The 13,891-nt window shown below is 44.6% G+C and overlaps 1 protein-coding gene across 1 annotated transcript in view; it reads right to left on the bottom strand.

Moving 5' to 3' along the window:
* Positions 1–283: 283 nt before the first annotated feature.
* Positions 284–13,891, bottom strand: part of LOC137073749 (putative adhesion G protein-coupled receptor E4P) — a 28,353-nt gene continuing 14,745 nt past the window's right edge. The window contains exons 8-16 of the mRNA XM_067442458.1: positions 12,380–12,496; positions 12,051–12,232; positions 11,780–11,941; positions 11,498–11,704; positions 11,188–11,420; positions 2,247–2,313; positions 2,072–2,163; positions 1,828–1,990; positions 284–343 (exon numbers count right to left, since the gene is read on the bottom strand). Coding sequence (XP_067298559.1) covers positions 284–343; positions 1,828–1,990; positions 2,072–2,163; positions 2,247–2,313; positions 11,188–11,420; positions 11,498–11,704; positions 11,780–11,941; positions 12,051–12,232; positions 12,380–12,496 — 1,283 coding nt within the window. The remainder of the gene's footprint in view (positions 344–1,827; positions 1,991–2,071; positions 2,164–2,246; positions 2,314–11,187; positions 11,421–11,497; positions 11,705–11,779; positions 11,942–12,050; positions 12,233–12,379; positions 12,497–13,891) is intronic.

The following is a 13,891-nucleotide window of genomic DNA, read 5'->3' on the forward strand; positions in this document are numbered from 1 at the left end:
TCCTGCTCGTAAATTTTATTGGTCTTTCCTGAATACATCAGAACTGATTGGGGCCCTCAAGAGCAACGGAGGATACAATAGTAACAGAGATGTTTTTTTTTTCCAGCTCTACACCCATAGCATTGGCAGCTTTAAAATTAGAGACACATACAATATGTTTTCTATTATTTGTAAAAAAAGAAGCTAAGACTATGAGATTTAACATCCCAAAACATCTATTTTGTTATAAAAATTCCCATATAGCAATGGCATTTTTTCTTTCCTGAAGATGATGCTGTAGTCCTCAGTGTTGTCTGCGTCCAGAGCAAAGACATCTGAAGAACTTCCTGTACTGCTGTCTGACCTACACATAATGAGACGAGAGGAGCCTGAGTCAAGTTAACCTCTCAAACTCACAAACCACTGTGGAATTTTGTTATAATAAAAACATAAAAAAAATATGTTTTAAGAGACTATTCTGAAGACGCTCATAATTGTCTTTTCCTGTGGTGCGGGATCATAAAATGGCTGAGCTAATTACAGAGGACAACATTTAAAAAAAAAAGTTTGAGCAAGCCGGGCCTAAAAGTTTGAAGTGATAAAAGCTAGGAGTTTGAAAGCATTAATAACGTGTATTCAGAAAGACAGATCAGACTGTAGCCCCATTTTACATGCATTACATTACATTAGTTGGGCTACACCTTTAGTTGGGCTTTGGATTTAGTTTGATTTGGATTTTTAAGTAAGTTTTGTTTACACTGTAACAAAACCACATTGTTTAATAGAAAAGAATACAAAAATTATTATGAAGAATAATATTTTACTAAACTCACTGAATAAAAACATTAAATATTCACCAATAATAGAAGCAAAAGTAGTCCAAGGCACTCGATGGGAGTGTTGTCACACACCCTGACGAAGGCATGTAAAGCCGCAATGCGTAGGTGTACCTGTAACCAATTTTTTAATGTTTAAGCCATGCAAAAATAAAGGCTTTTTAACTTTTTCAACACACCCATCGAGTGCCTTGGATTACTTTTGCTTCTAGACTTAATTATCCTACACAACCAAAGAGTACCGAGTGATGTATATATATATATATAACTTACCCATATTCAAGTGTTGATAAAAAATGCTAGAAGCTAGACAGAAGGTTTTGGGTTTTAATTTTTTTTATAGAAGATGGTCAGCTCTTTCTTTTCATATATGGGCTATTAAATGTTGGTGAAAATGGTCAAAAACCTTAAAAGGTACAATTGTGTACTCTTTTTTTGACAGTGTAAGAATAGCTACTGGCCCATAATGCACATAAAAAACCAACTGCAGAAGCAACTCCCCGGGTGGTCTTTTTTTTTTTTTTTTTGACAGGCCAGCTGTGGAGGTGTGCGCTGTATATCACATCACAGAAGGACGTGCACTCAAAGTAATCTGATCAGCCTGTTTACATGGTGGAATTTTTAGTTTGATCGGTTCATGAAAAGGTTTATCCCATCCCTATCAAACCTATTACAATTTCATTCAGTTTGGGCATTTTTATTCTGATTGAGGTGTTTCTATGGAACATTTTCATTCAGATTGGACTTTTAAAATGCTCCATGTAAACGCATCTATTGTTGGTTTAACTTAGAGTTTCTGACAGTTAGAGTTTGAATAGTTTTGGCTCATTTGAACATTCTGTCACAGGAAGGAAATGGAAGAATAGTAACAGATTAAACAATTGCCTCTGACATTTCCCTCTAAAAGACACGGATTGACAAAATAAGAACAGGACCTGCAAGAAAACAACTGTAATATTCTTTCATATTCAGTTTGGAATGGAATATGCTGTTAAATTGAGTGATGTCTGACCTCATCATTGAGGACACAATAGACCAGGAAGATGAAGGTTCCCTGCTGGGAGTTCAAGATCAGGAAGAGGATCTCCAGCATCTCACTGTCATTACTGAAGAAACCCAGAATCCAGGAGCAACCAAGAACCACAAACTGAGCCAGTGTTTTAAATGTCATAATCCTGTAGAGAAACATAAATAATTAATGTTTCTTTTTTTGACTACATATATTTCTCGAAGGAGTGCTTAAATATGAATGTTACTTGGTTTGTCTCATCTGTGAAACTTCAGCGTTCAGATTTTTGAGAGTTGAGTTCAGAATGATGATGATATTGATGAAGAGAATCGTGTTTAACTGAAAAGCAGAAACAAAAATTAAATCACCATGTTTTCCCTTTCATTTAAATAAAACTCATGAGAAATAAGAAATGTTCTTACTGCTAGTATGAAACAAACAGGACCAAGAAAACTCCAGATAAAACCTTTATCTATTTTAATCCAGCAGCTGTTTAGAGGAAAACACAAGATAAGAACTGAATGACTGTATTGAAAAAAAACTTTTTCTGGTGTTGACTTTTTAAAATCTTGAATCTTTTATGTGCTTATACAATGTTTATACAGTGAGGTAAACAAGTATTTAGTCAGCCACCAGTTGTGCAAGTTGTCCCACTTAAAAAGATGAGAGAGTCCAATAATTTTCATCATAGGTACACTTCAACTATAAGAGAAAGAATGAGAAAAAAATCCAGAAAATCACATTGTCTGATTTTTTAAGAATTTATTTCCAAATTATGGTGGAAAATAAGTATTTGGTCAATAAAAAGAGTTAATCTCAATACTTTTGTTATACACTCACCTAAAGGATTATTAGGAACACCTGTTCAATTTCTCATTAATGCAATTATTATCTAATGAACCAATCACATGGCAGTTGCTTTACTGCATGTATGGGTGTGGTCCTGGTTGTGGGATTTTCACGCACAACATTTCTAGGATTTATAAAGAATGGTGTGAAAAGAGAAATAAACATCCAGTAAGCGGCAGTCCTGTGCCATCCAATGCCTTGTTGATGCTAGAGGTCAGAGGAGAATGGGCCGGCTGATTCAAGCTGATAGAAGAGCAACTTTGACTGAAATAACCAATCGTTACAACCGAGATATGCAGCAAAGCATTTGTGAAGCCACAACACACACAACCTTGAGGAGGATGGGCTACAACAGCAGAAGACCCCACCGGGTACCATTCATCTCCATTACAAATAGGAAAAAGAGGCTACATTTGCACAAGCTCGCCAAAATTGGACCGTTGAAGACAAATGTTGCCTAGGAAAAATGCCTAGTCTGATGAGTCTCAATTTCTGTTGAGACATTCAGATAGTAGATTCAGAATTTGGCGTAAACACAATGAGAGCATTGATCCATCATGCCTTGTTACCACTGTGCAGGCTGCTGGTGGTGGTGTAATGGTGTGGGGGATGTTTTCTTGGCACACTTTAGGAGCCTTAGTGCCAATTGGGCATTGTTTAAATGCCACGGCCTACCTGAGCATTGTTTCTGACCATGTCCATCCCTTTATCCCTTGACCCATCCCTTGACCACCATGTACTCCATCCTTTGATGGCTACTTCCAGCAGGATAATGCACCATGTCATAATGCTCAAATTATTTCTGATTGGTTTGAACATGACAATGAGTTCACTGTACTAAAATGCCCCCCACAGTCACCAGATCTCAACCCAATAGAGCATCTTTGGGATGTGGTGGAACGGGAGCTTCATGCCCTGGATGTGCAACCCACAAATCTCCATCAACTGCAAGATGCAATCCTATCAATATGAGTTGAATCAATGCCATGTAGAAATATAGCTGCAAGCAGCCATTATCGGGGCTAAGCGCAAAGAAGAAGACAAGGCATGCCAGCATGGCTGGAAGTCTCAAACCAACTGCAACAATGAGCCATTAAAGACCTATTAAGTTGATTTTAGGCAAAATAGCAGTACATTTTAAAAAAATACAGTCAATAATAATGATTTAATGGTTTATCACTTTCAACCAATAGGTGGCACTGTTACGAAACTGATATGGTGTAGTCAGATTGAAGTGACAATGACACATGCAAAGTTTGGTGTCAGTATGTCAAAGCATTGCAGAGATAAAGCCTCAAGAGTCATTTTTGCATCATGGCTCAACTCTGTTGCTGTGGTATATGAAAACTGCTTTGCCTATCAACACGAAGTCCATAAACTATTTGTCGGCATGGTCTGAAAACGATACGGTTCAATTTAGGTGAAAATTGGATAAACGGTCTAAGATGAGATTGAAAGAGTAGGTTTTTAACAAATAACAAGATGGAGGACAGATAGGTTTGCAAAATACGGCAAAATTGGTTTGAAATTTAGGTGTCCCCAAATGAGCAAGTCAAGCCAAAAGCAACGGTGGCAAGGATCCAAGCGACCATGAATCAAAATTTATTTTTTATTTTTTTAATAATTATAGATAATCACTCTCCAGAGAACATTTCTGCAGTGGTTTGGTTTTGATCAGTCAAATAACCTGGGAGTAATTTGCAAAAGTAAGTTTTACAATAAACAAAATATCTCAAAATTGGCACCTGAAGGGCAAGGCAAGGTTATTTGTATAGCACATTTCATACCCAATGGCAATTCAAAGTGCTTTACATAGAAACTAATTAAAAGGGCGAGCAAATACGAGCCATACATTTTGTCCGTCTTGAGCCAAGGATTCTTGAGCTACGCCTTACGGTTGAGGAGTTTTGAGCCGTTTTGTACTTTTGATCGCTGTAGCACCCCACACTGTAGTGGCAGAAAAAAACAGCATTTATCTTTTTTCTTCTTTTTTTTTTTAAAACCGTAGCACATGATTTGTAAAGAACACATTTTGGAGTTTGCATCACTTATCAAGCTCCATATGTTCGGCTTTCTGAATTACCAAGCTTGCTTATATAGATAGTTAGATATTGGAGGTGTGTAAAAGCTCTTTAAGTAGTCTGAAATTCAGGGTTTTCGCTTCTTATCAATCAGATCGAAAGTAACTAGTAACATAAGTACTTGATTAGTTTTTTCATTAAATACTTTTTTACTCTTAATCAACTATTATGAATGCTACTTTTACTTGAGTAAATATTTCCATAAGTACTTGTACTTTTACTTGATTACAGATTTGGGCTACTCTACCCACCTCTTGGAACCCTTTGTTGGCATTGATAGAGGTAAAATATTTTCTGTAAGTTGCCACAAGGTTTTTACACACTGTTGCTGGTAGTTTGGCCCATTCCTCCATGCAGATCTCCTCTAGAACAGTGATGTTTTTGGGCTGTCACTGGGCAACTCAGCATTATTTCTCCTCCAAACACAAAAAGTTGGGTTTTTACCAAAAAGTTATATTTTGGTTTCATCTGACCATAAGACATTCTCCTAGTCCTCTTCTGGATCATCCAAATGCTGTCTAGCAAACTTCAGACAGGCCCGGACATGTACTGGCTTAAAGGGTTAGTTCACCCAAAAAATTAAAATTTCTTCATTAATTACTCACCCTCGTGTCATTGGACACCTGTAAGACCTTTGTTCATCTTTGGAACACAAATGAAGATATTTTTGTTGAAAGCTGATGGCTGAGAAAGGCTTCAGGAAGGCCTCCATTTGGCATTCAGTACGTTTCCACTGACCCACTAACAAGACCCATAAAAGGCACTAAAGACGTCGTTACAAAGTCCATCTCACTACAGTGGCTGTACAATCATTTTAAAATGCGACGAAAATAGTTCTTGTGCGCACAAAAATCAAATTAAAAACTTTATCCATCAAGTTTTTGACGTGAACTCGACGCATGCGCGAGAATATGACGCAGCTCCACCATTCGAATACATGACCTGGAAGAGGAGGAGCACGGCTATCGCGTGACCTACATGGAAGACAATAATTTGTTGGATAAAGTCCTTATTTAGATTTTTTTTTTAGCACAAAAACTTCCCCGGTTACGTATGTAACCTTAGTTCCCTGAGAACAGGGAACGAGACACTGCGTCAGCTGACACTACGGGGAACGCTTTCAGCATGACAGGTGTCTGAAATCGCTATCAAATCACAATCCTACTGACCGTCGGCAGCTGGTGATGTCATCACCGTGCGATCAGGAAGTATAAAAGGGCACCGTGCCAAAATGACGCTATCTGCTTCGTCTGAAGGGACTTTGGGCAGGCACACCTTGAAGCAGACGCAGCGTCTCGTTCCCTGTTCTCAGGGAACTAAGGTTACATACGTAACCGGGGACGTTCCCTTTCGAAAGGGAACTCGCGCTGCGTCAGCTGACGCTACGGGGAACGATATACCCACGCCGCCATGCTGAGGGGAGTGCACACCCCTTACTGGCAGTGAGAACTGCCTGAACAAGAGTTCGCAGAAAGTCTGAACCACTCCCCCTCTAGCCACACAGGCTGCCAGTGACATCATTCCCTACGGTCATAGCCCAAGCTATATGCCTAAGAGAGAACCTTATCAAGTTTTATCTGAGGTTTCCTACTCTCGGCTTGCTCGAGGGCCTGGGACCTACTACTTTGAAGTAAGGAGTCCCTTAAGAGAATGTGGCTAGGGGACCCGAGGGCGCCCCAGCCGTCACTAATTCGGGAAAACCTTCACTGAATGCCACCAGGGAGGCCACACCTGGCATCACTTCTGTGGGACACCCCAGCTTGGCCAACCCTGTCTTTAAAAACAGAGCCTCCGGAAATCGCTCTTACTCATGAGCATCCAGACTGAGGGACTGTAAACTGGCAATGTCCTCCTCAGACCGGAACTCAGAGACGGGAATCCTGGAGAGCAGTATTCAGCTTAGTACTTCTTACCCTTGCCAGCGAGGGGAGTCTCTTCTGCTCGATCCTAGGATCTACTGAACACATTTATTACAGGGGTGCTCAGGAGGCCGGAAAGGCCTATGGACTGATCTAACCGGGAGGCCCCGAGGGCCCGGAGAGGCCTGCTACCTGCCAGCCAACGTGCAAACTGTCGGAAGTTGCTGTGTTTGAGGGGCTCGCCTCCAGTGAGGCCTGTTTGATGCCTACGTATAGTCCGGTCTTCTAGGGCGGCCTGGAGAGGCCTATTGCCGAATGGCAGTTCCCTATTAGATTGGTGACAGACGGTGCTTATCCGATGGCAAATCCCACCGGAAACCCCCAGGGCCGGGAAATGACCTTAGGACGGCCTGAAGCGGCCTGCCCCTGATAGCAGAGCATGCTAGCCGCCTGGCTAGTCCCCACGCACACTGTTGCAAGACCTGGGAACCGGAGCTCACCCTACAGGAGGCCTAAAGCGGCCTAGATCCTGTCACCCAATGGCCGAAACCCTAGGTCACCCCCTCAGGGTGCTGAAACTCAGCGAGCCCTCATAAGTCGGGCTGACATTGGCTTGTCTGCTGGCTGATGAGGACTGGATATCCAGTCACTACCTGGGGACTCCGTAAGGGGCCTACTTATGACGAGGTTTCTGCTCACCCGCAGGGAGGCCTACTGAGGCCTACCACCTGACCCAGAGTTAACTGCCCGGATTGCCTCGGCTCCAGGGGAGCATCCTACCAACCCATGCTTTCCGATGGTTGCGAAGTACAGCTAGACCCGAGCCCTAAAAGTTGAAGCAGAAGACACAGAGCAAGAGGTGAAGTATTGAACACACACAACCGGCCATCTCCTGAACCAAGCCGGGGGTCCGCCCAGAAGTGGCGGCCGCATTAGCTCTGGGGGGTGGGGCTAGCAAAACCAGTCTAACTGCGCACCGCAAAGAGATGCCTACCCCGTCCCCACAACCACTGGCTGAGTCGCGATCCATTCTGCTACACACCTTTTTTGCATTAATAACAACCCCCAAATGCAGAAGGGGGGTGGGCATTGGCCGGACGACCCTAACTGCGGGGAGGCCGGATAGGGATACAAAGCTCCTGCGGGATTACCGACAGGAGCCCGGGGCAACTGCCAGGGTGATATGCCACCGCGAGACGCCACCGCCCTCCCATCAACAGCCTAGGCCAACTTGATGCACTAGCATCGGTCTGATAATCCCACAAACAAAGGCCCTAAAAAGGGCTGGGACAGATCTTACTGTAATTCATGCGCTAGCCTAACCTCACATATTCATCTAGATATTTCAATAGCAGAGGTGCCAACGCTACCCAGAGTTGGCTACAGCTAAAAAGTTCGCTAGGAGAACGTACATCAGTTTATATCGCCGCTACATGCCCGCGGCATGTGCGGTGGCCTCAACTGCTCATATTACACATATCCAGAAGAGAAACAGCCTCATAAACTACTGTTGCTACACTAGCAAACATACAGCCTACATAAACACTCTGTGTTTATACAAACATCGTTCTAGCCACCTTCACAGGGGAACTACAGGCCCAACTTCTCCAAATGTTACATTTCTTCACTCTTTTGCAGAAAAAACATCCCTCAGGGAAGCATAGAGTCAAAACATACGGCATTGAAAAGAAGAATGTTTGTCCTAAAAGGGGACTCACCTGCTGTCTTCAGTGCCTCATCGCTATATGTAACATGCATGCTTCGGTGCACTAACCTGAGGGTGGGGCGCTCTCACACACCGGCCTGGCAGGCTGTCAGAGTCTCACATCCGCTCATCATAGGCCCACGCGGCCTGGTGTAAAGCGCGCCCGGGGAGAGAAGAAAACAAAAGAAAACAAAGGAAGGGACACAACATCACGTTCTCCGTGCCCTCTGGGGTGGAGACTCACCACCTTGCTTCCGGTGCTGGAAGCAGTTCTTCTCCCCGTTGTCCCTCCTCCTGTTGCGGGTGTCCCGCCTCTTCTGCGTCCTACTCCTCCACGGAGGGGGCGCACGAGAGGCCACGCTACTGCGTTGGCCCAGTCGATGATCCTCGGATCTCGACGGGCCAGGGACACCCTCCTGCCTGGGCGCCACCCCGGACCTCAGCGGAAGACAAGTTCTATACGCCACTGATCGCGCCCTTGCCTCTCTGAACTTTCCCACCACCGCCTCGACGGAGGTGCCGAAAAGCTCAGAGGGCGAGACCGGGTCATCGAGGAGAAAGGCCTTTTCATTCCCCCCGATGTCGGCCATGTTCAGCCACAGATGCCTCTCCGTGGCGACCATAGCCGCCATCGACCGTCCGATGGCGACTGCTGTCTGTTTGGCCGCCCGGAGAGAGAGATCCGTGGTGCGGCGCAACTCAGCCATCGCATCAGGGGGTAGGCCCTCCCCCTGATCGAGGTCCCTCAGCAGGTCAGCTTGATAAGCCTGCAACACAGACATTGTGTGCAAGGCTGCCGCCGCCTGACCCGCCGACGTGTATGCCCTGCCATTAAGACGCGAAGTCGTCTTTAATGGTTTCGATGGCAGGGCTGGAGCTCTTAGTGTCGATGGCCACCCGGACGTGAGATAGTTCACGAACGTCTCGTCGATGGGCGTCATCGAAACATACCCTGCCTCGGCCAATCCCTCGACATCAGCGAAGTTAAAACGCTGATGTCGATGGATTTGCGCCGATTAGGGTTTCTTCCATGCCCCCACGACCTGCTCGTGAAGGTCGGGGTGGAATGGAAGGCTCCCGGGAGCGGGGCGGCTATGGTCGGGGAGAACCCGATCTGTCGGAGCGGGGCGGCTATGGTCGGGGAGAACCCGATCTGTCAGGGCGGGCGGCCTCTCCCCTGGCTCTCTGCCACGGCAGCTGAAGTCTCAGCGCCGCGCGCCCCATTACATCTAACAGCTCCCCATACACGGGGCAGGATGGCTGGGAGGATTCAGCCTCAGCCTCATTTTCCTCCTCATCTACGGCAATCCTCTGATCGACCGGAAAAGCACGGGCTGACGAAGAGGAGGAGTCTCCATCCGACTCCTCCTCCGTCAGCCTGACTTCGCGACCTGGCTGATCGTCCGCGAGCACTGTACTCTCCAGACGATGAGCCAGGTCCATCTGCGAGCCCCAGGACAGACGGAGCCGCTCAGCCTCGGCATGAGCGGGACCGCTCCCAGATGCTGGCTCTTCTTCCCTCGAGAAGAAGGCCAAGCGAGAGCGGAGCGTCCTCAGCGGAAAATGCTCGCAGTTTGCGCAGGAGACCCCCCTCGAGAACCTCCCCCGCGTGCTCTTCCCCCAGGCAGACCACACAAAGGGTGTGCGTGTCCTCAGACGTGAGAAACCTGGGACACGGATCAGCGCCTTTTCCTATACGCCCCCTTGGTCTTGCGTGTGCATTTCATTTTACTGATTTAGACTTTCTAGCGAACCAGACAGAACAGTCCCTGAAGACGAAAGGATAACGTCATGTTGGCACGGTGCCCTTTTATACTTCCTGGTCGCACGGTGATGACATCACCAGCTGCCGACGGTCAGTAGGATTGTGATTTGATAGCGATTTCAGACACCTGTCACGCTGAAGGCGTTCCCCGTAGCGTCAGCTGACGCAGCGCAAGTTCCCTTTCAAAAGGGAACTATTATCGTCGCTTCGTAAAATTATTGGGTGTCGAACGACATGAGGGTGAGTAATTAATTAAATATTTTTTTTATTTTTGGGTGAACTAACCCTTTAAGCAAGGGGACACGTCTGGCACTGCAGGATTAGAGTCCCTGGCGGCGTCGTGTGTTACTGATGGTAGCCTTTTTTAATTTGGTCCCAGCTCTCTGCAGGTCATTCACTAGAACCATGTGGTTCTGGGATTTTTGCTCACCGATTTTTGTGATTAATTTGACCCCACAGGATGAGATCTTGCCTGGAGCCCCAGATCAAGGGAGATTATCAGTGGTCTTGTATGTCTTCCATTTTCTAATAATTGCTCTCACAGTTGATTTCTTCACACCAAGCTGCTTACCAATTACAGATTCAGTCTTTCCAGCTTGGTGCAGGTCTACCATTTTGTTTCTGGTGTCCTTTGACATCTCTTTGGTCTTGGCCATAGTGGAGTTTGGAGTCTGACTGTTTGAGGTTGTGGACAGGTGTCTTTTATACTGATAACAAGTTCAGACTGTCCTCCACTTATTACCTGTATTAATGGCAACTGAGGAGCCTCTTAAAGAAGAATTTGCATGTCTGTGAGAGAAATCTTGCTTTTTTGACCAAATGCTTATTTTCCACTATAATTTGCAAGTAAATTCTTTAAAAACCAGACAATGTGATTTTCTGGAATTTTTCCTCTCGTACTGTCTCATAGTTAAAGTGTACCCATGATAAAAATTACAGGACTCTCTCAACTTTTTAATTGGGAGAACTTGCACAATTAGTGGCTGATTAAATACATTTTTGCCCAACTGTACAAATTTATTTTTTATCAGATAATAAATGTCACAAAAGCCATAAGCAGCATTATTTCCCTTTAATCAAATTAACTTTAAAACAACAACTCACTCTTCGCTGCCGTATCCTTCAGGAAGCAGCCCGACAGACACGCTCACCACAACCAGAGCAATCGTATATCCAATCACACACAGGAATCCACTGCTAAGCACCTCCCTCTTTTTGGAGCTGATCTGTGATAGGTTCTTCACACCGATGAAGAGCAGCACAGCTTCAATGGACATCCACACAAAGCCGGAGAGAAAGAGGAAGTGCAGCACACCTGATATCACGGCACACAACACCTGGAGAGCATGAGAGACGGTTATGATGATTCTCAGTGAGGCTGTGCTGAGCTGTAGGGCTCCTTCATCATTCTCACCTGCTCACGGCGTATGAGGCTCAGGAACTGTTGTGTGAGCAGGAACAGAAGGTGAGCCAACAGCAGACTCACACAGAGGTTGATTCGAGCCACATTATTCACTCCAGGACTCCACTGACAAAGGGCAAAGGTCAACAGGGCCAAACTGAAGAACACCAGCCCCACGATCACACACACCAAATTCAACAGCTCCATCAGTGAGTTGCTCTGAGAAAACATGTCAGAGTACATGAGTGCCAAATCTGTGCTCTTCTTCAATGGTCTCTATAAATGTTCTCGTACCTCTTGTGGGCGGCTGGTTTGCATTATGAGAGCGAATGTCGACAGATGAACACAGGAACACACAGTGAAGCTGCTGTTGGTCTCTAAAACAGAACAACCATCTACAATCCACTCGCTGATATTCCAGTACACACAGGACAGAGAACCGCTGGGGTCGAACTCCTCCAAAAAGAAGAAAGAACATGCAGAAAATATTACAACAGTGAATATTAGATGTTTTCAGATGTTCATCAGTTCTCAGGCTGGACAAAAACTCATTTCAGTCTCTCACTCTGATGTGTTTGAGGGTGAAGTTGACTGGTTTAGTGAGTTTAGTGTTGGTGGTTTGGGGAAGAGTAGCTGAGATCACAGTGGACATCATGGTTTTAATCGTGTCATTTGATGTGTTGAAGAAGTCAGCCTTCAGTAGATTCTCCATTGTGTTATAACTCATGAAAGCCACAGCAGCTGATCCTGTGTGACAGACGTGAAATTATGTAAAAACAACAATGAAAGCAAAACCTACAAGTAAGTGTAGTTTAGTGCTATGGGGTCTCTTTCTGTGACTTAAAAATTCTGTTTATTTTCTTATTAAATCAAACAATTACTCATTTCACACACCTCCACTGTTGTTCTTGGCAATCCCGATGAGATCAATGTCCACAGAAGAATTTGTCGTGACAAGTCGAGGGATTTTGTCTAAGGTGACTTGTGGTCCAACCATGAAGACTTCAACCTCTGATTAAAAACAAACAGGCAGTTATGTGCTATATTAGTCAATTTACAATATGCAGTCCTTCCAGGATTTCACGATCACAACTATTAACGCAACTTCCACAAATCCCCGTGAATTCAGTGCGACTCGCAATTTTGACCAATCACCGCAACTTTTTTGCAACTTTGACCAATCATCGCAGTCTCCTGCTAAGCAGCATCATTTGTCAGCAAACTATATAAATATTTAGGCCTATATTAGGGCTGTCAAAATTAACGCATTTACATACATTTATTTTAACTGCACTAAATGTATTAACGCAGCATGCATTTTCAGAGAAATCTGTGAAATAGTTGGAGAAATCAAGATAAGCCATATGTAAAGGATGCAGCTGCAAACATTAATAGGAAAAGAAAAAGGTTAACATTAATGTTACTATTCTAAACCAAAAGTGCAGTTATTTCCTTTTCTGTTTAAAGGGGTGATGAATTGAGGAACCAACTTTTCCTTGAGCTGTTGATATATAAAAGGTCATGGTAATATAAGAATATCCTGTAAGTTTCAGAGCTGAAAACTTCCTCGTTAGTCAAAGAAAAGCTTTTATAGACACCAGGATCAGCAAACGTTCCTGTGCTTCGTACTGACGTCAGTGCACTGACGAAACACGCCTCTAATCCAATAGCCCTGCCCAACAACTCATGGAGGGCTTGTGCTAGCTGGTCAACAACAATACATCGAGGAAGATTAAGATACTGCTATTCCTGGTTGTGCAAGAACACAGTCGCTGCATAAGCTTCCTTCTGATCCTAATATTAGGAATAAGTAGCTGAACTTTATTTTTAATGAAGTTCCAGCTCACGTGGGGAAGACATGTTGACTTCAGTTCACTGCGGGATCGTTTGTAAACAAATCTCCGGTCAATGCTGGATTTGGATCTGACAAGAATGGTGCAACACACCATGCGAGTAAAACGTGTTTTCATATGTAATAGTACTGCATTGTAGATCGTTTTGCTTATGTGGACGTGTCTAACAGAGCATACCTTTAGCACGCTGGACACGTATGGGCCATCGCTCGCAAAGCCCGGCAGGCCGTTGAATCTCTTAGTATTCCGTTCTTTTTCTGCTATTCTCCCTGTCTCATTGACATCTGAAGGGCGGCACGACGCCGAACGTGTATGTGTGTGCAAGCGGTTCACGCTTATATTGTCCGATCTTGCGGGCTATGTGTAATATAAAAATAATAGTCCAATCAATCGTGGGTCAATGAGAAATAAAACAGTGTGTTTGTTTGATAAAGACGTTCACGAGCCCTGTAATCGAGAGAATCATTCTGGTTGCTTCTCCCTCATTCTCTCCTCTCCCTGAAGTGAGAGGGGAGCTGAAGCTCATTAAATATGCAAATCTTATCCAATCCTA

Source organism: Pseudorasbora parva, chromosome 4 (genome assembly GCF_024679245.1).
Source record: "Pseudorasbora parva isolate DD20220531a chromosome 4, ASM2467924v1, whole genome shotgun sequence".
NCBI lineage: Eukaryota > Metazoa > Chordata > Actinopteri > Cypriniformes > Gobionidae > Pseudorasbora > Pseudorasbora parva.